Source organism: Saccharomycopsis crataegensis, assembly GCF_037102585.1.
Source record: "Saccharomycopsis crataegensis DNA, jcf7180000000098, whole genome shotgun sequence".
Lineage (NCBI taxonomy): Eukaryota > Fungi > Ascomycota > Saccharomycetes > Ascoideales > Saccharomycopsidaceae > Saccharomycopsis > Saccharomycopsis crataegensis.
Window position 1 is genome coordinate 1,109,654 of NW_027043838.1, and position 27,206 is coordinate 1,136,859.

The 27,206-nt window shown below is 36.9% G+C and overlaps 13 protein-coding genes across 13 annotated transcripts; 8 read left to right on the forward strand and 5 right to left on the reverse strand. All coding sequences in view use genetic code 12, as the record gives it.

The window, feature by feature from the left end:
• Nucleotides 1-893: 893 nt before the first annotated feature.
• Nucleotides 894-2,141, forward strand: TAZ1 (lysophosphatidylcholine acyltransferase; the record flags this gene model as incomplete). The annotated part of the gene is made up of 1 exon (XM_064999742.1): nucleotides 894-2,141. One exon carries the CDS (start codon nucleotides 894-896, stop codon nucleotides 2,139-2,141), a length of 1,248 nt encoding a protein of 415 aa, XP_064855814.1.
• Nucleotides 2,142-2,378: 237 nt separating this feature from the next.
• RRP15 (rRNA-processing protein RRP15) lies at nucleotides 2,379-3,140 on the reverse strand (the record flags this gene model as incomplete). The annotated part of the gene is made up of 1 exon (XM_064999743.1): nucleotides 2,379-3,140. One exon carries the CDS (start codon nucleotides 3,138-3,140, stop codon nucleotides 2,379-2,381), a length of 762 nt encoding a protein of 253 aa, XP_064855815.1.
• A 381-nt stretch (nucleotides 3,141-3,521) lies between these two features.
• KAR3 (Kar3p) lies at nucleotides 3,522-6,008 on the forward strand (the record flags this gene model as incomplete). The annotated part of the gene is made up of 1 exon (XM_064999744.1): nucleotides 3,522-6,008. The coding sequence occupies one exon, from the start codon at nucleotides 3,522-3,524 to the stop codon at nucleotides 6,006-6,008; it is 2,487 nt and encodes an 828-aa protein (XP_064855816.1).
• A 227-nt stretch (nucleotides 6,009-6,235) lies between these two features.
• On the forward strand, nucleotides 6,236-9,010 carry PRP24 (U6 snRNP complex subunit PRP24; the record flags this gene model as incomplete). The annotated part of the gene is made up of 1 exon (XM_064999745.1): nucleotides 6,236-9,010. One exon carries the CDS (start codon nucleotides 6,236-6,238, stop codon nucleotides 9,008-9,010), a length of 2,775 nt encoding a protein of 924 aa, XP_064855817.1.
• A 383-nt stretch (nucleotides 9,011-9,393) lies between these two features.
• Nucleotides 9,394-10,056, reverse strand: OCA2 (Oca2p; the record flags this gene model as incomplete). The annotated part of the gene is made up of 1 exon (XM_064999746.1): nucleotides 9,394-10,056. One exon carries the CDS (start codon nucleotides 10,054-10,056, stop codon nucleotides 9,394-9,396), a length of 663 nt encoding a protein of 220 aa, XP_064855818.1.
• A 516-nt stretch (nucleotides 10,057-10,572) lies between these two features.
• Nucleotides 10,573-11,745, forward strand: DASC09_061630 (uncharacterized protein; the record flags this gene model as incomplete). Its single annotated transcript, XM_064999747.1, has 1 exon — nucleotides 10,573-11,745. The coding sequence occupies one exon, from the start codon at nucleotides 10,573-10,575 to the stop codon at nucleotides 11,743-11,745; it is 1,173 nt and encodes a 390-aa protein (XP_064855819.1).
• A 314-nt stretch (nucleotides 11,746-12,059) lies between these two features.
• Nucleotides 12,060-12,953, forward strand: LOA1 (lysophosphatidic acid acyltransferase LOA1; the record flags this gene model as incomplete). The annotated part of the gene is made up of 1 exon (XM_064999748.1): nucleotides 12,060-12,953. The coding sequence occupies one exon, from the start codon at nucleotides 12,060-12,062 to the stop codon at nucleotides 12,951-12,953; it is 894 nt and encodes a 297-aa protein (XP_064855820.1).
• Nucleotides 12,954-13,417: 464 nt separating this feature from the next.
• Nucleotides 13,418-14,160, forward strand: RHO3 (Rho family GTPase RHO3; the record flags this gene model as incomplete). The annotated part of the gene is made up of 2 exons (XM_064999749.1): nucleotides 13,418-13,448; nucleotides 13,568-14,160. The coding sequence occupies 2 exons, from the start codon at nucleotides 13,418-13,420 to the stop codon at nucleotides 14,158-14,160; spliced, it is 624 nt and encodes a 207-aa protein (XP_064855821.1).
• Nucleotides 14,161-14,731: 571 nt separating this feature from the next.
• On the reverse strand, nucleotides 14,732-16,282 carry RSA4 (Rsa4p; the record flags this gene model as incomplete). Its single annotated transcript, XM_064999750.1, has 1 exon — nucleotides 14,732-16,282. The coding sequence occupies one exon, from the start codon at nucleotides 16,280-16,282 to the stop codon at nucleotides 14,732-14,734; it is 1,551 nt and encodes a 516-aa protein (XP_064855822.1).
• A 197-nt stretch (nucleotides 16,283-16,479) lies between these two features.
• DASC09_061670 (uncharacterized protein) lies at nucleotides 16,480-17,526 on the forward strand (the record flags this gene model as incomplete). The annotated part of the gene is made up of 1 exon (XM_064999751.1): nucleotides 16,480-17,526. The coding sequence occupies one exon, from the start codon at nucleotides 16,480-16,482 to the stop codon at nucleotides 17,524-17,526; it is 1,047 nt and encodes a 348-aa protein (XP_064855823.1).
• A 106-nt stretch (nucleotides 17,527-17,632) lies between these two features.
• On the reverse strand, nucleotides 17,633-19,306 carry ROK1 (RNA-dependent ATPase ROK1; the record flags this gene model as incomplete). The annotated part of the gene is made up of 1 exon (XM_064999752.1): nucleotides 17,633-19,306. The coding sequence occupies one exon, from the start codon at nucleotides 19,304-19,306 to the stop codon at nucleotides 17,633-17,635; it is 1,674 nt and encodes a 557-aa protein (XP_064855824.1).
• A 1,484-nt stretch (nucleotides 19,307-20,790) lies between these two features.
• Nucleotides 20,791-24,147, forward strand: CIN1 (Cin1p; the record flags this gene model as incomplete). Its single annotated transcript, XM_064999753.1, has 1 exon — nucleotides 20,791-24,147. One exon carries the CDS (start codon nucleotides 20,791-20,793, stop codon nucleotides 24,145-24,147), a length of 3,357 nt encoding a protein of 1,118 aa, XP_064855825.1.
• A 250-nt stretch (nucleotides 24,148-24,397) lies between these two features.
• Nucleotides 24,398-25,993, reverse strand: DASC09_061700 (sugar porter family MFS transporter; the record flags this gene model as incomplete). Its single annotated transcript, XM_064999754.1, has 1 exon — nucleotides 24,398-25,993. The coding sequence occupies one exon, from the start codon at nucleotides 25,991-25,993 to the stop codon at nucleotides 24,398-24,400; it is 1,596 nt and encodes a 531-aa protein (XP_064855826.1).
• Between the last annotated feature and the right edge of the window lie 1,213 nt (nucleotides 25,994-27,206).

Sequence of the window (27,206 nt, forward strand, 5' to 3'; positions counted from 1 at the left end):
ATTATCATCTAGTAGGACAAGACGCGCTTTTTAAAATAACCAATGATTGCTTGGAGTGTATTTTACATTCTTTAATTCTTCTAGACACCAATCTAATCCTGAGTTGCCCAGGGATAGTATTCTTCGTCAGAGCATCCAAACATTAACAACTGGCGTATCAAACCGCAGCCGAAACGTCAGCTAATTAGCATACCCTGAAGTAGTTTGAAACAATAGGTGCTCCCTTTTCCGTGGACATGGTTATAAGCGAGAATCAGTATTGTAGATCCGGATGCACTAGAGAAATCTCAGAAACCAGCAAGGGACATGCCGAGTAATAACATTTAAGTAAGATACTCATGTAGTGTGGTGCGGTGTGTTAAGAGTTCTTGCCCCATCCAAAAGATAAATTTGTAGAATAGTAGCATTATATCAGCCATGAATTACCTAAACGATTATACTAATCCTGACATATACTTCTTTGGAAATCCCTGCTTGTATATAGATTTGAGGGCGATTAAAGCTGATCCCACTTTTTAGGAGAGACTATGACAGGACAAGCAGAATTTGAGAGCCCACGCTTTTACAAAGCTTTATTCAAGGAAATAGTGCTCACCAGTTGGTAGCCAAATGATAGAGCACAATCCATAGTAAGATGATTATAGGAATCGCTATCTCAAAATCACCTTGAAGCCACGTGCTTATACACACGTGATCAATTTATTACTTTTTTTCCTTTATCTTTTTTTTTTTTCTTTCACAGTTTTCAGGTTGATGATGGTTTCAAAGCGTTATAACGTCGGTTAAGGAACAGATAAAAGTAGTGCTAGATTATTGGATTTGATCCAAATATAAATAAAGGCCAAATAAAAGCACTCTAATTCTACTGTGGAGTAACTTCCCGGATTAACTAAATGTCATTTCCAGATGTACTCCAACGAGGAAATGATTTTCTCAGTGAATATCCAAGAGACCTGTCTTTTTGGAATCCTTTGAGTAAACTCACCTGTCTTGCAGTCATCGGTGCTTCTAAGGCATTTGTATATTCTGCCTACAAACCAAAGATCTTTGGACTTGAAAAACTTGATGATGCCTTAGCGAAATCGAAGAATGAAAATCGAGGTCTACTTACAATCATGAACCATATGAGTGTGGTTGATGATCCTTTTCTATGGGGGATTTTACCATTTAGATACTACAGGGATGTTGATGCTATTAGATGGGGGCTCGGGGCCTCCAATGTATGTTTTACCAACAATGCCTTGAAATATTTCTTTAGTTTGGGCAAAGTTCTTGCAACTGAAAGATTCGGGCGTGGTCCGTTCCAAGGATCTATTGATGCTGCAATTAGAATCCTCTCCCCTGACGATACCTTGGATTTAGAGTATTATCCAACCTGTGTACAAGCGAATATCAAAAAATCATCAATTCAGCGACTCGCCAAACCAGAATTCATCAGTGACAAAATTAAGCCGTCATCCACGGTTATTGAAAAACTCAAACAATCATCGCCCATTCAAAGATCTCGTCCAAGCTGGTTCCACATCTTCCCTGAAGGATTTGTCCTTCAGCTTGAATCACCACATTCAAATTCCATGCGTTACTTCCACTGGGGGGTCTCTCGTCTTGTTTTAGAAAGTACAAAATCGCCAATTATATTGCCAATTTTCTCCACAGGGTTTGAGAAGATTGCTCCTGAGTCGGCAGCGGAATCTCCACTTGAAAGATTCTTGCCTCGCAACTTCCGTCATGAAATCAATGTGATTTTCGGCGACCCAATCAATGATGCCATCATTGATGGGTTCCGTGCCGAATGGCGTAAATTGGTGGATAAGCACTATGACCCAGCAAATCCTTTTGATTTGAGTGAGAAATTGAAGTTTAGTAAGGAAGCCGAAGAGCTAAGAAGCAGAATCGCTGCGACTCTTAGAGAAGCAGTGGCTGAAATCAGACACAATGCAGGAAATTTCCCAGTCGAAGACGATAGATTTAAAAGCCCTGCATTTTGGAAGCGTTTCACCCTCAGTGAAGGTGAAAGTGATCCTGATATTAAATTCATTGGTAAGAACTGGGCAATCAGAAGATTACAGAAGTTTTTGCAAGACGATTTTGATAAACAAGTGGAGGTTGCCAGAAAGGAAGAAGAAGAAAAGAAGCACTGATGGTAGGCTTTAAATTTTGTGTATAGTGTAATATTTTACAATCATGATAGATTAATATTCAAAGCAAACGAAAAGGAAAGAAACGTAATTAATCGACACCTTAGGCAAACAAAACAATTTTTTTTAAAGAAAAAATAGAGAGAGTGTGAGGGAAAAAAAATATGACATGTAGGAAATGATATGAAATAAGAACTAGTTTACATAAAAAATAGACAAAAAGTATGGTAGGAACCGTGATTACTTAGCAGCCTTGACCAAATCCATAAATTTCTCTTTTGATATTTCATTCATTTTCTCTTCTTTCTTACCGAAAAGCATTTTCTCATCTTTGACTTCATTTTGGGCCCCTACCTGGGTGGTCAAGATAGCATTGAATAACTTGATTACCCCTCTTTGAGCAGTTTTCTTCAATTTACGCTCGTATTCCAAAACTTGCCTGGCATTGCTGGCCTCTGCTGATGGTAAAAGATTGGTGATATGAGATTTTTCATTTCGAAGCTTCTTTTCGGAGTTCAAAATCTTCCTGGCTTTCAATTCAAGCTTCTCATCCTGCTTCTGTTTCAATATGCTTTTCTTTTGACGTACAAAAATTGGATCAGCACGATCATGAGCCTTCAAATGGGAGTTAAGAAGGGCCCCAATGGCATTAGAAAATGATTCAGTACCATCATCGTTCTTATGACGCTTTGGTTTATTGTTTCTGTGAGGAATATCTCCATCATCTGGTTTTTCATCATCACTATCATCGCTGCTACTTGCCTGGTCAAGGTCAACTTCGTCATCATCGTCTTCTAATTCATCAACATCTTCATCTTCCTCTTCACTGTCATTATCATCATTATCATCATCATCATCTTCTTCTTCTTCTTCTTCGTTTGATATTGACTTGTCTTCCTCAATATCTTTTTCCGGTAGACTTTTAGTTGGTTTAGCTGATTTGTCTTGAAGCTTCTGCTTCTTTGCCGTTATTCTGATACTTCCTTTGCTTCCTGAAGCCATTTTTATTAAATGTTCTTAATAGTTATTAATAGTTATGTTATTGACACTATTAGAAAACAATCTCTAGTCAAAGAAGATGCTAAAAGTGTTTCTTTTATTTAAACTAATACTACCTTAAGTGTACGGGGAAAAAAAAAAAAAAAAAAAAAATTTTCAAAGACCTCATCTCCTCGGTGCGCATAGTAAATGTTTTTTTTTTTTTACACCTATCGTTCCTTATACTTCGAAGCAGGTTCTGAATCATCGGTGACCGTTCCCTTCGCTGCCAAAAATACATGCCAGGAATTTTTGGAGTTCACTTTCAGTCAATTTCTGCTATTTTCCTTCTTTTAGAATCTTCTTATTAATGAATTGTTTCTTTTCCAGGACAGAAGGAGTACAATGATGGCGCCATCAGATTCCAAGATTCCAAGATTGGCCTCCTTTAGAGGGAGTGCAATACCAGTGAAACAATTACCCCGTGTTACCTCCACCAAAGGAATTCTTTCAGAGCTAGATGTTAATGAACCAACTCTCAAATCAAGTTTCTCAGAAAAAGAACTTAAACAGGATCTGCAATTCAAAAAACCGAGGTTTCTGGATGATGATAATATTATTAACAACAATAACAACAACAACAACAATAATAATAATAATAGTAATAATAGTAATAATAATAATAATAACGGCAATGTCAGTAGCATTTCCGGAGCATTCAACAAAAAAAGATCGTTTTCCCTGGGAATACCCATTCCGAGCTCTGGTAGCTTCAATGGAAACAAGTCAGGGTTGAACAGAAGCACTTCGCTACTGTTTGCAAATCGAGCTAAGAGTGACGGATCGCGAAGCTTTAGCACTGGATCGGGAAATATTTTAGCGAGTCCAGCTAATCTTGATATTAATCACCTGAAGAAAATGAATGATACTGATCTGACAATGACTTTGAAGAACAACACCACTCCTAGATCACCTTTCAGTATAGGGGGTATAGAATTTGAAAAAAAATTGGAGTTACAGAAATTGAACCGCGATTGTGAAGTTAAAGAGAAAGAATTATCGGAATTACAGAACGATGTGATGATTCTACGGACTCATAAAAATGAATATGAATTAGAAAATCTGAAATTAAACGATTTGGTGGAAGATTTGCGCGAGACCTACGCCCAGAATGAGAGGGATTATAAAGAAATGGGAGACACCAAAGAACGAAAGTTGGTAGAATTGCAAGAAAGATTCAAATATGAGTTAGACAAGTTGGACTTAGCGAAACAGCATGAGGAATTGGCTATGCAAGAGAACTATGAATCATTGATCAATGATGAGCTAATAGAGGAGATTGAGAATCAAAGAAACCTGTTACGGGAAAAGCTATCGGATTTGCGAAGTCTTTGGAATAATAGAGATATAGAATTACAGAGCACTTTGAAGAATATGGACCGTGCGTACTATCAAAATGAACGAGAATTTTTAGCGCAGCGAGAGAAAGAGATGGGCAATTTAAAGAAGGAAGCTTATAGCATTGATAGTGAAATTGCGCTGATCAAACAAAATATCAATCAACTTGATCTGAAAATGAAAAGTAATACTACGAAAATGAGTCAAAACTCCTTCTTAGTGGCTAAATATGTGGGGATTACTGAAAACTTGGATCAATCAACAATAAACTTGAAAAATGAGTGTCGAAATTTAAATCATCAACACAACCAACAAGATCAGAGAATCAAAGAAATCCAGAAGTATATTGAGTATTCCAAGGTTCACCAACAAAATCTTCGGCAACAATTGATTGAAGAAGAGGCGAATCGTCGGAAACTCCACAATAGACTTCTCGACCTAAAAGGGAATATCAGGGTTTTCTGTAGAGTAAGGCCTCCAAAGGATACTAATGAGGCTCTAGAAATGCATTTCCCTGATGCTTTTGAAGAAGGTGGAGAAATTGTTTTGAAAAACGAAAATCAAAGGGGTTCAAGCTCCGCCAAATTTTTAACATTCAATTTTGATAAAGTCTTCTCTCAATCTTCAAACAATACTGATATTTTTGAAGAAATCTCCCAACTCGTCCAAAGCGCTTTAGATGGATACAAAGTTTGTGTTTTTGCCTATGGACAAACTGGCTCGGGAAAGACTTATACCATGTCATCTAAAGAGGATGGGATGATTCCAAGAGCCGTGCACCAAATTTTCCAAACCAGTGAGGCTCTCAAAGATAAAGGTTGGGACTATAATATTTCGGGTCAATTTTTGGAAATTTATAACGAAACCATAAATGATTTACTTCAGCGGCCAGCATCAGTATTGCTGAGAAACGTTGGGTCTGTTCCTAATAGTCCATCTAAGAAATCAAAATATGAGATTCGTCATGATGCAGCATACGAAAGGACCACTGTCACTAATGTCACAGAAATTGAATTGACTTCCCCTGGAATGTTGAATGATATCCTTGTGAAGGTGAATAATAACAAATCCGTGGCCGCCACCAAGGCAAACGAACACTCTTCAAGATCCCACAGTATTTTTCGAATTATAATTAGAGGTGCAAATCATGTTACAGGTGAATCCTGTGAAGGATTGCTTAACTTGATTGATTTGGCTGGTAGTGAACGATTATCGCATTCTCAGGTGACTGGTAGCAGACTTAAAGAAACCCAAGCGATCAACAAGAGTTTAAGCTGCTTGGGGGACGTCATATATGCTTTAGGGAACCAGAATTCCAGTCATGTTCCTTTTAGAAATAGTAAATTGACATATTTATTACAGTACTCGCTTAGTGGAAGCTCTAAAACGTTAATGTTTGTGAATATTTCTCCGGACAAGAGCCATTTTTCGGAGACGATAAATTCGTTGAGATTTGCCGCTAAGGTTAATTCTACAAAAGTTGCTAAGAGATAGCTGGATTATTTACATGGTTGCTTTTCATTTATTAATAATTATGGATCATGAGTATTGAATATATGATATATTTGAATAAAATAGATTTTTGTATGATATCTTCCTGCATGTTCCATATCCATGGATGCATAGATCTTAAGAGGAACAAAAAAAAAAAAAAAAGTTCTTATTCTTCCCTGTACTAGCTAGTACTGAAGCTTCAGAAGTACCTCCGTGAGAATTCAACCATGTCCCAACAACATGAAAGCGATCAAATTTTAGAGGGTGTGGTGGTGGATAAGTTCGACAGAATCTTGTTTTTAAATGATGTCCAAATTTCCAACTCTGTGGGAAAAAATGAACAATTCCTTGTGCTTCACCCCCAACAAATTACACAATGGATTGAACATATAAAACAGACTGGTGGTGATATTCATCCTAGTCTATTATATCAAGCGAATACATTCCAAACGGTCCAGAACTATTGGGCTCTAATAGAAGCTTGCACTGATGGTGACGCTGCTGAAACGCATTTCACGGCGGCAATGGAGATTGCTGCTTATTCCATCAAAGACACATTTTCTTTCTTTGATAAATACTTCCAATCGAGGTTTGGATCGTCGATAGAAGAACACTCGTTTCGTCATGAGGATCAGGAGGCGGTGCGTCATTGGTATATGAAACTTCTTTGTATTCCTCATTTGAGAATTGATGATACATGGTCAAGTTATAGTGCTGCGGTGAGTGACTTCAGTAACGGTGATTACCATACCAGTGTTGAAATGATGAAAGAGGGAAGCAAATTCTACAATCTGAGTAAAAGTATAGTTGCCGAATGTGAAATCTATGAAGTGAGACTTGCAGAGAATAAGGACTCGTATAATGGCTGGCTAGAGTATCTCAAGCACTTGAGGAGATTGTACCATAAGGCGAAGGCAACAGATGGAAAGCTTTTGATTTTAAAAATCATTGTTTCTATTTTTGAACGGTCTTTGGGTAGTGATCTTGGAAAAATTGATGAGTTTCTCATTTTTTGGATCGAGTTTATCAAGATCTTAAAAAGTCTAGCTACCGGTAAAGTACCAATGATAGTCCAACAATTGATCAATTCCCAAATCCATGAGGTATATTTACCAAAGTTGACAAAATATTACGAAGACCTGTACCTTTCCTGGGCCACATACCTCAAATATCAAGGTCCTCGATTAGTCAGTTCGACATTTTTCGATTATGTTAGAACCCATTTACTTAAAGTTGCGGCATCTTTAGAAGATTTCCTGCAATGGAATGAATTGATTTGCCAGATTCTAATTTTTGAGCTCAAGGGTACAAGCGTCGACTTGGATTATTATATGGAGAAAATCTATGAAGATTGTGCCCAATTTATGGAGGTTGCATTGATAAATAGGGATCCAGCGTTAACCGTCGAAAGACTAACTCTTGAAGTATACATTAAGTTAGAAGATATTGAGGAAGCAAGATCTGTCACTGAAAAAATCATTTCTGCAAGTCCTGACAGACATTGGGCTTGGTTGACATGTATTGATTTTGAGAAACGGTTTGGAAATCACGAAACTATATCGAAACTTTATCACACTGCGAGTAAAGCGGTTTTGCAATTAGAATGGCCTGAGCCAATCTTGAATGAATGGTTGATTTATGAGCAAATGTACGGTACTGCAGAGTCATACAGTTTTGCAGAACGTCAAAGACAATATGCTTTAGAATCCCTTTGGGAGGCCAGATCAGCGGAAATTGCGGAACCAACCGAGGATGTAGAGGAGATATTGTCTAATAAGAGAAATATTGAAAAAGATGAAGAAGAAATTGAGTCGCCTAAAAAGCTCAAAAAAATGAAAGTGGAAAATTCTAGAGACAGAGAACATCTTAAAATAAAAGTCACTAATTTGCCATCTAATATAAACGAACAAGAGTTGGAAGCTTTCTTCGTGGAATGCGGTGCCATACGGGATATTAAATTGCTAAACAATCAAGCAATCATTGAATTTTCTAGTGAGCTGGGAGTTTTAGCATCGTTAACCAAAACCTACAAGAAAATCAGAGATTCTGAGATTCGAGTGGATAGAGTTATCAATAATACAGTGTTTGTTACCAATTTTTCTCCTCTGGAAACTGAGGAGACTCTTAAACTACAATTTGAACAAGCTGGTACAGTTATATCTATTCGGTTCCCATCATTGAAATATAATGTTGATAGAAGATTCTGTTATATTGAATTCGCAACCCTGAAGGAGGCGTTAGCCGCGGTGGAAAAATTGGATCATAAACAGCTTAGAAATGAGTTTCCTCATCCATTAACCGTGAAAATCTCTAATCCAAAAGAAAAGCATCATCGATCGAAAACTGCAGCCGAGGAAGGTAGAGAATTGTACCTCAACAACCTTGATTTCTTCAAAGTTGATGCTTCGCTATTAGAGAAACTGTTTGGGGCGTATGGGAAAATTCAAAAAATTCATTTACCTTTAAGTCATAAAAGTGTGTCTAATGGTAGAAAGAATGATGGGTTTGGGTTTATAACGTTTGAAACTGCTGATGAAGCAACACGGGCATTAGAAATGGATATGGCCATGGATTTTGGGAACCGGCCAATCCTGGTTTCTGTGTCTGATCCGACAAAACAGGGAGCTAAAAAGAAAATCAAAAAGGTTATCGAGAATTTTGATACTGATCAGAAAGTCACTGGCGATATCTCAAACAGAATCATTAGCCTTTTGGACTTGCCAGACACCGTCAATGTGAATCAATTAGTCGAATATGTTTCAGAGAAAATTGGCCCTGTTAATAAGGTTGATTTGCGAAGCATCGATAGTGTGGCACTCGTCGAATTTAAAAAAGTAGAGGATGCAGGAAAAGCTGGGCTTGTATTGAATGGTGAAACGTTACAAGGAAAGATGATAAGGGTGGGAACAAGACAGGATTTTGACAGATTGAAAACCGCCAAAAAGCCAGTGAAAAATAAGATGATGGTTCCTACAAATGTCATTAGAAGAAAGAGAAGATGAGGAAAGTACTAGGTTATGCATCTGATTATAATGGTACGAGTTCTGCAATATGGTGCTGTTGAAAGAGAACATGTGTATAATAATAATAAAAAAGTCCCAAAAATTTTTGGAGCCTTTTTGTATTTTCCTTAGATGGATCGAATCTATTCAAATCATGTAAGAGCAGAAAATAAACTATTTTTATAGGGTTTAATCAACTCTAAGTGGGCTGCTGTTGAATCCAAATGTGCATATTTGCATGCAAATATCCAAATATATATACTTGACAGGTTGTTTAAATATAGTCTTTGTCTTCCATTTTCTTTCTTTTCTTGATTTCTTGCATTTAGCAAGAGCAGTCAGTATCATTGTTTGGTTATTGGATGACCAAACTTTTATGCTTGTCAATCAATCCTCACGAATTCCGGTTTATGTTGCAAATTTAGCTGTAACTGGGGGTTGAAGAGTTCCATAAATTCTAAGTCCGCTTCGCCTTTGCCCCCAGCAAACTTGACATACTCGTCGAAAATCCCACTTAGACTCCAGCCTTGGAGGATTTTTCTCATGATCCCCACGAGTACCCCAACCCGATGCTTGCCCTTGTTTGAATGGACCAAGATCGGGAAGTTTTTCTTGTCGACAATCAAATTGAGAGCTTTGACAATACTGTCGGGGTTGTTCATTACAAATGGCTCAGAAGATGACTCTGTTTTGATATAGTGGAACTTGATGTTCTGATTCTTCAACCAACGGTAGTAATCACACTGGTCTTCTTTGTCTCCCAAATAGATGATGGTTTGGAGGTTGAGTCGGGCGAGGAAATCAAAGTTGATCTTTATTGGATGACCCGAGCGATATATCCCGTCTTCCACCACCGAGAAGTTCAATGGGGGTACGTATATCTTGGGGTATTTGTAGAAACTGGGGACGACAATGCTGGAAAGATGTGGAGGAAGCGGGGTGCTGCAGGGAATCATCACCTCGTTGTCATTATCATCATCATCGAATTCCAATTCTTCTAATTCCGGTAGGTCGATATCATTATTATCAAGGGGTAAACTGCTCATATTTGATGGTTCATGTAATAATGATGGCAATAAGAACCGTCAATATTCAGGGTATCAATGAGGTTTTTTGCGGTGCGAATTGAGGTTTTGTTGCGTGCTATTAGTAATTTTTTATTTGGTCATTGGCGGCCTATATTGTGATGTTTATTGACTATCTAGAATTACTGTTGTTGTTATTATTATTATTATTATTATCATTATTATTATCATTATTATTATCATTATTATTATCATTATCATTATTATTATTATTATTATTATTATCATTATCAATACTCTTACGGTTTTGTTGACGAGAGTTGGGTGTTTATTTGTTGTGGGTGTCGGAGTGTAGACTAATAATAGACGGGAGGGGGCTTTGACTATCACGTGAGGGGCACAAACAGGAGGAGCAGCAGCAAGGAGTTGTTTGATTTGATCTGTAACATTCCAATCTTTTTTACATTCATTTCTTTCTCAAAATCCACTCTATTCATATTCCCTCCGAGCCAAACAGTCCACAAGACCCAAAGTATCATGGACAGTCTCGATTATTACATTGGTCACAGCCTCGAGCTCATAAAGAGAGCGGATACCACATCTTCGACCTCCTCCTCCTCCTCCTCCTCCTCCTCCTCCTCCTCTGCATCTTCCTCCTCTGCATCTTCTTCTTCCTCTTCTTCCTCTTCTTCCTCAACTTCCTCAACTTCCTCAACTTCCTCAACTTCCTCTTCTTCCTCTTCTTCCTCTTCTTCCTCTTCTTCCTCTTCTTCCTCTTCTTCCTCTTCTTCCTCTTCTTCCTCTTCTTCTTCTTCTTCTTCTTCTTCTTCTGCATCTTCCTCATCTTCCTCCTCCTCAAAATCCTCAAGTTCCCTTCCAACAGTATCCAGCTCTTCAACATCTCTGTCAAAGCTTCCGACTTTGTCCTCCTCCTATACTCTTCCGACAGTCACTGTGCCTGAAAATTCGGCAAATCCATACATCCATAGAAGCACTCAGCCTTCAGGTACCGTCTTCATCGCTTTTGCGGGGTTGGTATTCTTTGGGCTCGTTGTTGTCATGTTGATTTGGATTTTCACCTCTGTCGTTAACCGTAAAAATACTAGAAAAGGTTATTTCCACACAAACCTGCCAATGCCAGAAAAGGATTTCACCGATTTCACAGAGACTAACAATACTCTGATTTATAACAACCCATTCTATACAATGTCAAATCTCGGCAACTCTCTTCATTCCAGATCGAATTCCCAACTCGGCTTACCACTTGAAACTACCTCAACAAATATGTCCTCTCTCATGCCTTCTAACATAAACGTCAACAGAAACAGTATGCTTTCGATGGCAGGCCTTGATGCTTCGGATTCCAGTATCTTAGCAGGTAGTCGCAGAAACAGTGGTGGCAGTGCCGAACTATTAGATCCAGCAGGAAAAAAGAGCATGTATATTTCTCCAACTGCAGAACTTTTGCAATCGAAAAGAAGATCGCAACTCATAGGATCCTCTGAAGCCTTGGCTGACACCTTATCGCAGCCGGTTAATGATAATCTAGACATTTCACAAAGTGAGATCTCTCTTCCTGTACCAGCTGACTTGAGCTCTTCACTGATAAACCATACTTCAAGAAGAGGAAGAACCATTCCAAGTTTATATTTGGAAAACATGTTTGATAATGACGCCTCTACCAGTCCAAGAAACTCTAAAATTGTTTGATAAATTGTTTGTTCTAGAAAAAAAAAAAAAGAAAAAAAAAAAAGTTATGATTTAATGTTTGATAGATTTTGAAAATCCATATATATATATTTGCATCGTTTGTTCTTCACTTCTTAAAATTGTTATTATTTGATTAATTTAGTTTTTAGTATATTAGTGATCTCGATTTTGTAAGAGGCGTACCGTGGGGCTGGCACATGATGTTGGAAATTTGTCAACGTTTTTTGCGATGACCGGCAACAAACGGTATCAGTCAGCTGCTGTCAGCAATTGGTGATATATATATATAAATACATAAATACATAAACCCGATAATGGAAAAGTTCACCCAGTGGAGAGACCCAGGAACTGGGATCTCCCCATTCATGCCGGTGTCAAAGCCAAAGAAATCAAATGTTATCATCGCTGTTCTCCAAACGTTGCCAAAAATCGTGTTAGCACTCCTTAGGACCCCGCCTTTAATGCTTTATTCGTTGGTTTATTGCATGGTCCCGTTGGCATTTGTTCGCAGATGGGTTATCTCATTTTTATTGAACTTCCTTTTCAGTACAAATTTATTTGGCAGCAGTTACGATGCTTCGATTGAAGGAATCAAAAGATCAAACACAAAATTAAAGAAAGCAAACATGCCCCATCCAGGAGACGTGATTATTGTCAACCATACCTCGCCATTGGACGGCATGGTGCTTTATTTGATCAGCTCAAACTGCTCATTCTTGACCTTCACAAAAGACGGTGCATTGGTCGAACTTTCGGTATGGGAGGTGTTTACCAGTGCATTGAGTCTTGAAAAACCCAACAAGCCGCCAGTGAAATTGGCCAACTACGCCAATAAAGTGGTGTACTTGTTCGCTGAGGGGACCACCTCTAACGGGAAGTCGATTCTTCCTTACAATAAGGGCTATAATAGTGTGGTAACTGAAGCAAAGAAGGGTCACAAGTTGAAGATTCTTGCCATGAAGTTGACCCCATCTCAGTTAACCACCCCTATTCCAAAGCCAGTTGTATCGTATTTATGGGAATTGTTGACTAATTTTGGGGCTCTAATGTTCCGTATTAGAATTGAATTACTCGACGAGCACCAAAGTTTACAATCGATCAGGGAAAAGAGCGCAGAAATTGGTCGCCTTAGGCTTGTGGGAGCTCAACTCGATATAGTTAACAAGGGTCTTTTTGTAGAGGCGTACAGAAAGAATACCAGATCATGAAATTAATAAAAAAAAAAAAGATATGATATTTATAAATAGAAACAACAAACATTTCGAATAACTAATTATTGTAGGGTCTGCCGGATCGGTTTTCCATCCTGTCCGGAGAGCTCCAAGAAAAATTACACATTACAACAACTTACAAAAAAAAAAAAAAAAAATACATAAATATAAATAAAAAGTTTCATATAAACAAGTTACTGTTTAGATAGATATTTTACATATTTATTATTATTGAAACCCTTCCATCCCCACTGGTTTCTCGATACTCTCTTTGGCTTGCGCATTTTATCTTACTGGTTGACTCTTCTTCAATTGACTCAATTCTGATTTATAGCGACAATTGGTGACACGGTATATAAGAAAAGGCTACTATAGATCGGCAGATTCATATATATACATATATCAATATTCACAATTATTCAATCTCAATCCATTAATCAGATAAACATACTTATTTAAAAATGCCTTTGTGTGGTGCTGATAAGAAGCCAAGTATGTATAATGACCACCTCAATGATGTTTCTCTATCGTGTCATATACGATAACGATATCATAGCATTTTTATTTCTTATTTTTTTTATCATTTTTTAGTCACTAACTCTTTTTTCTAGTCCAACGTAAAATCGTTATCTTGGGTGATGGTGCCTGTGGTAAAACCTCTCTCCTTAATGTGTTTACCAGAGGTTACTTCCCTCAAGTTTATGAACCAACGGTGTTTGAAAACTATGTCCACGATATTTTTGTCGACAACAAAGCGGTCCAACTTTCTCTTTGGGATACTGCTGGTCAAGAAGAATTCGATCGTCTTAGATCTCTCAGTTACAGTGATACTCACACTATCATGCTCTGTTTTTCTGTGGACTCTCCTGACTCTCTTGAAAACGTCGAGAGTAAATGGGTTGGCGAAATTGCCGAACACTGCCAAGGGGTGGCCCTTGTTCTCGTTGCTCTCAAATGTGACTTGAGAGCCAATGAGGATCCTGAAGACGCTGCGGCTGGCCGTGGGCGTAGTTTGATCTCTTATGAAGAAGGTTTTGCTATGGCCAAAAAGATTGGGGCCCTCAAGTACTTGGAATGTAGTGCAAAGAAGAACAGGGGTGTCAATGAAGCTTTCACTGAGGCTGCTAGATGTGCCTTGAGTGCAAAGCCAAAGGGCGTTGCTGAAGAGGCCGAAGAAGAAAAAGCTGGTTGTGTGATTATGTGAGGGTAGGTACACCAACAAAACAAAAACAAAAAATAAAAACGTTGGGTTATTATTTACCGCCTCCTCAATGATTCTCTGGCAATTCTCTTTTTATTATTATTATTATTATTATTATTATTATTATTATTATTATTATTATTATTATTATTATTATTATTATTATCATGATTTGCTGTGATTTCAACGACTTTGTAAGTCGTTTCCTTTTTTTCAATTTTCAGTTGTGTTTATTTTTTACCATTTTTTTCATCTCACTGTCAATTTGCTGCTCTTTTATTTTTTTTGTTTTAAAAATTAATTATATTTAAAATCTTTTAGTTTAGTTTGTTAATTTGTTATCTTTTTTTTTTTTTTTCTATTTATTATTATTATTTAAGTCGTCCTCTCTTAATCCTTTTTTTTTTGTCTCAAAATTTCCAATATATACTTAATCTGAATATTTTTTGTCGTATTAATGCCCCTTTATGAAATACTTTCTTGTAGCGCAAGATAATTCTACATTATTATTACTTTTTCTGGCTGTACAAGATCTATATTATACAGTATAATGAATATATAAAGTGAAATCCTCTTAATGGGTCCAAATACGAACCATTTTATCCTTTCCCCCACTAACAACTCTTCTACCATCGGTACTCCAATCAACAGCATAAACCTCATCTTTATGACCTGGCAAATCAACGGCTAACTTTCTAGTTCTGACATCCCAAACTTTCAAAGTAGTATCCTTCGAGCCACTAACAAGCAATCTGTTGTCACTACTCCAACAAACCTGGTAAACTGGACCAACATGCCCGCGGAAAGTAGCAAGGAATTTCCCGTCTTTACCATCCCAAAGTTTCACAGAATTATCAAATGATGCACTGACAATATACTTACCATTTGGTGAGAAGGCAACGTGGTTAACGAGTTTCTGATGACCATGCATTCTTCCAAGTGGTTTATTTTGACTGAACGGACTCCAAAGGTACATAGTGAAATCGTCAGAGGCGGTCACCATGCGCTCATTTTTATCACCTGGGTTGGCTGATTGGAAAATTTTTTTAGCAATGGTGATCTTCTCATTGATTGGAAGTTTGGCAACTTTACGATTTTCTGGCTCATTATAAGTGTATGGACCTTTACGAAGAAGGTAATCTGTCGAGAGCGAAAGGTGGTTGATCCAGTGGGCGTGTGATTTCAAAGTTTTGATAAGAGTACCATTATTTGGGTTCCACATCATGATGGTTTTGTCATGGGATGTAGAATAGATTGTATCGTATCCACCCCATTTGACGCAAGAAACACTGGATTTATGACCACTCAACGAATAAGTACAGGTTCTAGCTTCGACATTCCAAACCTTCAAAGTACTGTCCTTGGAAGCAGACACAAGCATTAAAGGCTCACCAGCCTTAAGTAAGTGGAGTGGCTTCCAACTAATACTTGTAATCCACTTAGAATGGCCACTTAGTGTTCCTAATAGTTCACCAGTATTGGCATTCCAAATATTGATATTGTTGTCCATGGACCCAGTGGCAATGTACTGGCCATCTGGAGAGTACTCGGCAGTTAAAACCCAGTTAGAATGGCCGCTAAGGGTCTTGAACGGTGTTTGAGTGTCGCAATCCCATATTTTTGCGGTGGAATCCCCTGAACCGGTGACCATTCTAGAGGAGCTAATTGGGGAAAATTTCGCAGTGAGGATAGTTGCACCATGACCAGCAATAGCAAAGGAAGAACGAGTGATTGGTTTGACCTTAAACACCGACTGTGGGGTGTAAATGATCTTCAAATGGTCTTCGGTGGTCTTGGTGCCTGGCTTGATGACTGAATCATAAAGATTGTCACGGATGTCAACCACCAGCTGGTCTTTTTCATCAATGACCACTGCAAACTCATAAGGAACAGGATCATCAGCCGAATTATTGAGCTGGTTAATGAGCTTCTCGAGCTGTTTTTGGTTGATATTGCTAGGCACACGAAGGGTTCCTCCAAGAGATTCACCAGTTTCTGAAGACTTGAAACTCACGGTAATATTCGTCACTTCATGAGTCTGACTGCCTGGGGCGGTTTCAGGAGTATTATAGCTCTGGAGAGCTTTCTTCTGTTTCTTTGAAGGAGGAGGTAATATCGTAGACATGTTGGATAATAATTGATAGATTGATCATCTCTTCTTACTAAAATAAAAAAAAAAAAAAAAAATTTTTTTATTATTTTATTTTTCCTTTGACGCACCAATCCAACGGATCATTGGCAACAGGCTTTTTGAAAACTTGAAGATAAACCGCACGATATGATGAATACCCCCCTTTTTTTATCCACAAATATAGAATAAGGATGCTAAGAATCGGCAAGAATCTTTTAAAGCCAAGATACTATTCAACAGGAAGTAGACCAAGTCATGAGATCTTCGATAGAAGTGTGAAACTACAGCAGAAACGACTTCCTTTGGTTCAAACCCCAGAAGAATTCAAGAATGTTCAATACTTGAAAAACGAATCGATCAAGAAGATCATTTCCACCTTGTCATTCATTAACAGAAAATTCAAAAACACGTTAGATATCGGATCATCTTATGGTCATTTGGAATCGTTGTTGGCGAGCAAGCCAAGTTCTCTGGTGAATACCTCGATCACCGGGGATGAAAGTAACGAAGATGAAGTATTTGCCAAAGAAGTTGATATGGTGAAATCTAAATTCAAAAACATATACATGCTTGATTCATGTAAAGAAATGTTGGACATGTGTGATCATAAAGCGGAAGGTCTCGAATTCACAAAAATCCACGGGGACGAAGAAAGCTTGGATCATGAAATGCTCACTAACAAGAAATTCAATTGTATTATTAGCAACCTCTGTATGCATTGGATCAACAACTTGCCGGAATTTTTGGTGAAGACTTATAATTTACTCGACGAAAAAGATTCGATCTTCATTGGGTCGATGTTTGCCCAAGATACCTTATTTGAACTTCGATCATCTTTACAATTGGCAGAAATGGAAAGAAAAGGGGGGTTATCCCCTCATGTGTCACCATTTGTCACCGTCCAAGACTTGGGAAACCTACTCAATCGTGCCGGCTACAAAATGGTCACCATCGATATTGATGAAGTGGTAATTGATTACCCTGACCTTTTGACGATTATGGATGAGTTGAAGTTAATGGGTGAAAATAACTGCTTGTTCGAAAGAGAACCATTGAGCAAAGAGACTTTGTTAGCAGCTGACCCAATTTATAGAAAGTTTTACGGTGTTCAAGATGAAACAGGTAGAACTATTTATCCAGCTACATTTAGAGTGCTATTTTTCATTGGATGGAGAGACAAGGAAATCAAATCCGCTAAAAGGGGGTCGCAAAATGTTGATTTGAAGAAAATTTTATAGGATATACATGTATATATATTTTGCTCTTACATTTAGTAAAGGAAAAAAAAATAAGCCAGACTTTGTTTAGTATACAAAAAACTATAATATTCTATTTATCTTACCACTATTTATCATTATGTACCTTCTTGGAATGTTGGATCATTTGCTTCTTCATTTTTCTTTTATGAACCACTGCTCCCGGAACAGTAGAGATCTTCTTTCTTTCTATTGGCTTGAACTTCATTTGTTTCTTTTCCTTCTTTGAGATCTTGCCCATATTTTCCATCCATCCTTCAAGGTTATTACTCGAAGATTGTTTCATAACGTTAATGATCGACTTGAGAGGAGTAACGTCATCTTTAGTGTAAAATGTTACAGCAGTACCGGTCATACCATTTCTACCAGTTCTACCGACTCTATGAATATAGTTGGCACTGGAAGTTGGCACATCATAATTGATCACCAAGTTCACATTCTTAAAATCGATACCTCTTGCTAAAACGTCGGTACAGATCAACACCCAGATTTTACCCTGTTTGAAATCATCAATGATTTGGTTTCTTTGTGTTGTGGTTCTTTCTGAATGGATGACGTCGATTTTCAAGTTTTCGTACAATAATTCGTGGAATAACGCTTTGGCTCTGATAATAGATTGCAAGAAAATGATCACTGGTGGCTTTATTTCCCCATTGAGGATCATGTTTCTGATAGCCAATAATTTCCCATCTTCATTACCGCAGAACACCAATTTCTGTTCGATGCTGGCATTGGCCGCTTGTTTATTCCCAATGATTAATCTGATGCAATCTTCATTCATTACGGTTTTAGAAATCTCTTCGACATGGGAAGGAATTGTGGCACTGAACATCAATTTTGTCAAGTGGGAATTATTATTAGTTTCTTCAATGTGGCTGATAATACTATCCACTTGTTTCAAGAAATCACCTTCGAACAATTTATCTGCTTCATCAAATACCAAGTATCGAAGACTTCCCAATTTTATCTTTTCATTGGTGATCAATTCAACCAATCTTGAAGGGGTGGCAATCAACATATCTATCTTTTGATCAGTCATGACGTCGTTTCTTAATTTACCAGCTAAAGATTTGGTGAGCATTTTCACATTGACCGACAAGTTGAAACCTTTACTCAACTTGGCAGATTCGTTGAAAATTTGGGTTGCCAATTCCTTGGTTGGGGAAATGATCAAGCATTTGATCCCGGTTTTATTTTTCTTTTGAGAGGTGGAATTAGTAAGTAGCTGGATGAATAATGGGATTAAAAATGCCAATGTTTTACCAGAACCGGTTGGGGCACACGCCAATAAATCTCTATTGTTCAAAATTATTGGGATACATTCAGATTGGATCGGGGTTGGGTTGACAAAGCCAGCATCCACCAAGTTGTTCAACAATTTCTCATTATTCGATAAGTTATAACGGGCAGTTAAGTGGTTGAAGTCCTTGATGGGGAGAGGAACATCTTCACCCTGAATTTTCGCTTTGTGAGATTTTCTCAATGCATGAGCTTCTTCAACCGTAATATCTTCCTCATCATTCTCTTGATTTTGCTCTACACCTTCCTCTGATTCTGAATCACTTTCGGCAGCATTCTTCTTGGCCTTATTGACGATCTTTCTTTTGTGAAAGAAATCTAGTTCCTGATCGATTTCTTGGTTCAATTTTGAATCTTTTCCCTCATCTATCTCATCGTTTGCTCTTGCACTATTTATAAACTTCTTATTTGTGGCGTTCTTATTAACATAAGCACCTCTTGATAAAACCCTAAAAATATCCATTTTTACCTTGAATAATTATAATAACGGTGAATGATTTGGATGATTTCTATATAGTTGCTTGGAAATATAAAACAAGCTAAGAAAGTAAGTAAAAAAAAAAATTCTGAAATTTTTTTTAGTCTCGGCGCACCTTGGGTACCAAACCACGATATTCCTCATTTTAGCGAGAAACTTGAGGAATCTCAACTGGTTTTCCATGCGAAATCTTTTTGAAATATTTGATATTGATAATACCCAATTTTTTTCCCATTATTTACTTCTGTTCCATGAAAAAACATACTCGTAAGTCACACCTGTAACTTTGAAATAAGTAACCATCTCGATTCCCATGCCTATATCAACATCATGGATTTTCTCAGCATATCGATTATAATATTACTATAGCAACCCTACTCTCAAATTTGGTGGCCCAGAATAAATAGAGTAAAAAATATAAAATTCATTCCACGATTATAGCTAGATAGATTTTCGAAGACCATTGTGCTTTTATTGTGGAAACTTGGTTAATTATCAATCAATTTAGAACCGTTCGAACAAATTCTCCCTTTCATCCTTCATGAAAAGATATTTCTTAGTTAACATGAATGTTCAAAGCTTCCCAAAATTATATTTTTAATACTTAAAGATAATGAATAGAAGATAATAGGGTACAAAATAACATACCCGTTTGTTATTGATTCAAGACTCACAAGTTGACAACCATTGATGATTGATTAAAAATCTTGCATCACCTAATGCCATACCATCGTAAAATAAAATAAAAGCACAGTCATAACAATTCTAAATATTTCAACTAATAGAAAATCTAATATGGCTATAAATAAAACAATCAAAACAATCAAATATAAATCTATTTTGCTGTATGAGCGTCATCCTTCCTCACAAAGATCCTCTATATAACAAGTAGAAAATAAGCTTCTGATACGATATTGGGTATGAGGGAAAATCGTAGCCCCATTTCTTTAACATGAACTATAAATTAGATTGAAAACAGACAAATAAACGCTAAATAATGGTGTTTTTTTGTTATTAGAGTTATGAGCCCCGACATTTTCTCAGATATATATCTTATATCACAAAGAATAATCTCCATGTAAACATCGAAGGGCGTATGGTCTAGTGGTTAAGACACTATCTTTACGTTGAAGTCAAATTTGACCTAAGCACGATAGGGATCGGGAGTTCAAACCTCTCTTCGCTCATCTTTTTTAGTCCATTCACAATTTTTTTTTTTTATTTCAAATTATTAAAATGCTTTTTATCTTCTTTTTTTTTTTAATAATCAAAACTTCATTTATTTTCTGTACTGTTACAAACATAGTATGAGATAGCCAGTTCTAGGTTATGTGATTAGCACTTCCCTTTTCTAAATCTTCCGATGATTTTATGCATGCACGTGACACAAAAATCCAAAAAGGATATATCGATTCATCTATTCCGAATTTATATGTACAATTTTAATTGCAGTATTCCCACACAATACAATGGAAAACAATGAGATAAAGATTGTTAAGAACCAAGATATTATTTTGAATGATATAGACAAGGCGATTGACCGTGTTTTGCTGGGGAAAATTGTGCAAATCAATGACGTTATTCGGTTGATCAATGAGTTTCAAATCAATTCCCAGCTTCTTGACAAAGCTTTGCCCAAGTTCATTGGAAAACTCTCCATTCTGTACCTTGATTCGCTAGCTGATGATCCACTGCTTTTAAATCCAATATGCCAGATCATTTACAATTTTTGTAAGATCAGAGGGTTGAGTTTGATCAGTACGTTATTGTCCACAGATATCGAACTTTTCAACACGATTATCAACCGATTAACTGACCTTTTGTCATTGGGATCAAATAGTACACATTGGTACGAAATATCATTTCTTTTGCTATGGCTATCGGTGTTGATCCTCTCGCCATTCAAATTAGACGCTCTATTGGGGAATTCCGATTTGATTCAAAATATCTGCTTCGATCAACTATTGCTTCAAAATAGTTCTGTTAGTTATTTGAATGATGTGAATATCTTACTTTATTCCAAGTTTCTTTCAAGAAATGACTCGACTAAATATTTGAAGAATTATTATACGTTTTTACAAGCAAATGCCAGCGGGTTGTCATCAAACCAAACAATTGTTCATTTGTCAATTTTGTTGAAAATTTTGAAGCTTGTCAATTATGAGAACCATAGCGATTTATTGAAAATTCATTATCTTATTGTATCACAAAAGTTCGACCAGGTATCCAGTAAAGAATTTCCAATAATTTCGAAACTAATTATTAAGAACTTTGGTCATCTAACCACAAAATTCATCAATTCCGAAGAGGAAATTGAAAATGTCGAGGTGATCATTTCCAACTTGCTTTCCATAATAAATAGCAAGGATACGATTGTTAGGTATTCCAACGGCAAAAATATTGCGAAAATTGCGGCATTTTTACCAGAAGAGTTCCAAATAGAAATATTGAATAGTGTGCTTAGCCAAGTTGGCATTGATGCCATCGATGATTTCATGGAAAATCCTGAAGAAGTAGATATAAACCAACACATTACCGTCAACATTGATATGGTGTCAATGAACCAGATCCACGGAGTTTTTGTGGTGATTGCAGAGTTTCTTAAGCGCGGAATAATTCGACAACATTTGAAAGTTGTTTACTTGCTATTAAGAGAATTCTTTTATTTCCAGAAACCACAAATCAACTCAGTACTAACTGGAAGTAATATCCGAGACGCGGCATTGTACGTGGTTTGGAATTTTATAAAATATAATGGCGATTTAGTGAAGGAGTACAAGGAGATTTTGGTTTCAATTTTTAAGAATTTAATATTCATGGTTTGTTTTGATGATGATTTAATCATTCGTCGATCGACCAGTGCATTACTCCAAGAAATAATTGGACGGTATGGTTCATTGATTTGGAATGAGTTAGGGATTGACAAGACAATAGCCCATGAGTACTCGGTTAAATTTGTCGAGCTACTAGAATTTAACAAATTGAATGATGTGGATGCCTGCTTTTTGGAAAATTCAACCACGGTTTTCCAGAAAATACCTTCAATGCAAGATGATTTTTTCCAATACTTGTTGAGTTCACAAACTAGTATTATTGGCGATAATGGACCAATAATAAAGCTGATGGGGATCAGCAAGGGAGTTTATTCTCTCCATAAAGAAAGTGGCAAATTATCGTCAATTTTACTTGGAAAATTATTCAAGTTGAAAGGGAAAGAATATCTGGCAAGGGTTTTGGAGTGTATGAAATATCTTTTAGATCGACAAGAAACTCAGAGTGTTTTATTTGCAGTGGCTGAATTGCTCACGATAATTGACTTAACCGATGACAAACTGCTGGTTGAATTAATACAAAAGAGACTAATGTCCATGAGTTATGATTTCCACAGAGACTCAGTCTTTAAAGGTGAAGAAATATTACATCTTTTGACGGTATCTCTCAAGTATTATGATCATATACCTAAATATATTCTCAGTGATTTGGTATTCAATATAATTAGACAAAATGATGACAAAATTAGCGAGACGTTCAAATCATTTTTGTTGAGACTATCTAAACATGAGAAATTGTTACTCAGTACTGCTGGGGATGAAAAATTTTTCAATGATAAGTTTTTATATTACATCAGAAATGGGAATCTTATCAGTTCGAGGTCGGTTGGTTACATAAATATCAACTTCTTGATCAAACACAATTATTTGGAACAAATATTGAAATTGGTTCTTGACAAAAGCAAATCCTTTGATATCAGAATGAATTTAATCTTCAGTATTGGTCAAATGCTTCCGAACGACCACTTTAGTGAAAAATTTGTGAACTCAGTGATTGATCAAATGTTCGATTACACGTTAAGTGAACAAGGGGATGTTGGTAACAAGATTCGTTACGAAACTTTAAAGGTAGTAGAAAATAACCTTGACTATTTTAGACGCTATGGGATAGCTGTCGAATTGAAACTATTGCGATTGATAAGTGAAATAATTGATAGAATAAAGTACAAGGCCTTGATATTATTGATCCAATTAAAATTTCCAAATGATAGTGAGCTATTAAAGAAAGCACATGAAGTTATTGAAGGTAATGATTATTATCAATATTATAATTTTGTACTTGGCTTTTACTATGATAATTATTTGAATCAAGAAACCCGTGAAAGGTCCCAAGAATTTTTGAAGGGTATATGCTTGACCATCGGATCAATCAGTGGATCAAATTTGAGTGTTTATAGATCATTAAATTCTTTTATCGAGTTTTTCGACAAAACACTAATCACTAGCGATCTCGGAAATTTGAAATTGCGGAATAACTTGATTAGTGATTTATTGTTTTTGTTAAGAAATGATAATAATTCTAAAAAGCTACTTGATTTCAACCTTCAAAAACAGGTTCTGTTTGATCAAGATGAGAAGATTAAGAATTGTTGTTTGAACATTTTAGGTAAACTAATAGATTGTGAAATCGATCTAGTAGCCAATGTCCCGGAATTCAAAGAAGCAGATCAACTTACTATAAAGAAACTATTCGCGAGGATATACAATATTGAGATTAAGAATAAATCAATTAGTAATTTCAACAACATTATCAAAATCTATAAGTATTTGGCGACAAAGAATTTAGCAAGGCCTGAGGCTATGAAGAGGTTTGATGTTATGCTCAAGAAGTTTATAAATAGAGAACAATTGCTAGTAAAAGTATTGCAGGCATTATACACTATCTATAAAGATGACGGAGATAACGCGCATGAAGAAATTGTTCAATATTTAGAGGACACCCAATATCAACTGATTGCTCATGATTTGAAAATGAAGAAAGTGAAATTGATTTGATTCTACAAAGGAAAATAAAAAATCTAAGATAATAAAGATGACTTTATAACAAAAAATGACTAAGAGTATAGCTTTCTGAAATAAATAGCTAGGACGTAACTTCGTAAAAAGAGACAAAAAAAATAACAAAAAATTAGCTTGAGCGAAATAACAAAAAAGTAATAACAGAGAGAACATAAAAAGGGGATTTATGAGAAAGACGAACAAAAAAAAAAGAGGATTTATAAGAATTGAATACCCTAACCCAAGGTTAAGCTTTATCACTGTCATTTTCAGTGACATCTTCCTTTTGAGACTCAGAAATCTTTTCACTAATGTTGATTTGTTCTTGAGTAGCGTATAATTCTTTTCCGGTAGGAATGAAGCCTTGGGATCTCCAGGCCAATGGGACAACGTTATACATTTCTTCAATTTCTTCCAAAGTCAAACCCTTAGTTTCGTAAACCAAAGCCCACACAAAGAACAAACCCAACAAGTTACAACCACCCCAGATGAAAAAGACATTGGAACCCAAGTCGGCGTTACCAGGACCGGAATCAACCAAGTATGGGGTAGCATAAGCAATACCAAAATTCCAAAGCCAATTAGAAGCGGTGGCTAATGCAATGGACTTGGCTCTGACCGCCAATGGGAAGATTTCACCGGTGACAACCCAACAGATTGGACCCCAAGAAGCAGCAAAGAAGGCGATAAAGAAACAGGTGAAGGCAACAAGGACCTTATTAGCAGAACCAGAGTTCGAAGCAACACCAACAATGGCAATGATAAAATCAGAGACACACATACCAATCGAACCACCCAACAACAAGTTTCTTCTACCGACAAGTTCGACTAAAAGAACCCCTGGAACAGACATACCAAAGTTGACAATGTTGGTAGCCAAAGAAATCAAGAACGAGTTAGAAATACCAGAACTTTGGAAGAAAGTGGTACCGTAGTAAAAGATAAAGTTAATACCAGTCAATTGTTGCAAACCTTGCAAGAAACAAGCGGTAATAAGCTTCTTCAATTGGCTGTTTCTTGTTCTGAAAACATCAACCCAAGTAGCAGAACCTTGAGCCAATTCGTATTCGTAGTTAGCCTTGATTTCGTTATATTCTTCAAGGATGATTGGATCATCGACTGGCAAGCTGTGCAAAACAGCCAAGGATTCAAGGGCCTTATCAGTATCCCCCCTCTTGACAAAAAATCTTGGTGATTCTGGTAAGAAAATCAAACCACAACCCAAGATAAGGGCCCAAGCAAATTGAAGAGCAATTGGGATTCTGTAGGAGCCACTGTCTTTACGGTTGTGAGTACCTTGGTTAACACAAGAAGCAAGCAATAAACCGAGAGTAATAGCCCATTGATAAGAGGCAATCAAAGCACCTCTGATCCACTTTGGAGTACATTCAGCTTGGTATAATGGAATACAAGAAGAAATCAAACCGACACCTAAACCACCAATAGCTCTACCGGCACACAATAATGGAATGCTGGTGGCAGCAGTTTGCAAAATAATACCAATGTTGAAGACAATGAGGGTGGACAAGATGATAGTCATACGACGACCAATTCTGTCAGCAAAGAAGGAGCCAAGCAAAGCACCGAAGAAAGTACCAAGAGATAAAATAGACACGATCAAAGAGTGTTCGGAGGAAGAAAAAGCCATGGCAGTTTTGTCTTTTGGGAAACGTTCCAAGACGTAGTCCATGGCCATGATACCGGAAATAGTACCAGTATCATACCCGTACAAAATACCAGCAAAAGCAGAAAAGAACCCAACGGTGATACCCACCTTGGATGAGCCTCTCTTCTGATCAACCTTGAAGAAAAGATTGACGAGTTTGTTTTGTGCAAGACCCATAATAATAGTATAAGAGATATAAGTTTAAAGGAAATAAAACAAAAAACTGTTTGTTAATTACAGTGATAAGAATAATATTGTGATCTTAGAAATACTTGGAAAAACTAGGACGGAGTTGGTGGTATTTATAGGAAATTCCTTTTTTTCCCCAGAGGGGTCCAGCCTTTTTTCCCCAGATTTTTGTGGGGGAAAAATGCATATGTATGCAATCAGATTGTATGACTGTACATGATATTTATCCAGCAGCTTCGGAGAACTGGAAACAAACAACATCCTGGGAATTCATGCTGTTTCTTTGCGTGATCAAATATTGGAAAACTTTATTGTTGGTGATACTGCTGATGTTTTGTATTTCTTTGAAGTCTTCTTCTTTTTTTTTTTTTGGGTTTTTCCTCCGTCTGGTGCCACTGGTTAGAGGAGGTCAGAGTATTATCCGATAATGTGCGGCTAGCGTGGTGAAGATTTTTCCGGGGGCAAAAGACCAGTCTTTTCTTTTTAGCTTCAGATGTCCGCGGCCCGCTCTGTGGGGGAAAAGTTTTTCTTTTTTTTTTTTTTGCTTCCCATTTCTTGTGGGGTTATTGTTTGGCAAAAATTCTTTTCTGGGGAAAGCATGATTGTGTACATAAAAATAGCAAGGCACTTTACAGATTGTACTGTTGTCGCTGCGCCCCTCCTTTATTCAAACAATCAAAGTAACAATGGAGAAAGAAAGAAAAGTGTTCGAATTTTGTTTTACATAGCAAATCTCATCTTTCCCAAACCTTTTTTTTTTTTTAAATGTCTGTAGATGAGGGGGTAGGTGTAAATAAAAATCCCCAACTGATCTTTGGTTAATAACGCCAAGTGGGTGTGTTGTGAACTCAGTACAAACCCGGATTTTCTTTTGCTATCTATCATGCACGCAATTTTACCGGGGCAGAATCATGTTTTTCCATGTCTCCTTACTAAACAATTCCGCATTTGATACTGTCACAGAACAACTCCCGCTAACGACGCCGCGCAGTAAATAAAATAAGATATATTATTTATATACAAGAAAATATTAGCAAAAACCCCGTGATTTTGCTTGCGTGTGGGGGAGCTAACGCATAAAATCTTATAACCTCCATATTTTAGTGTCGTTTTACAACGTGGTACAAGGTACCATGTTTACGAGTCGCGTTTTAACACAATACTCAAACTGGATTACTCATTACATACTAGCTATAAGGTA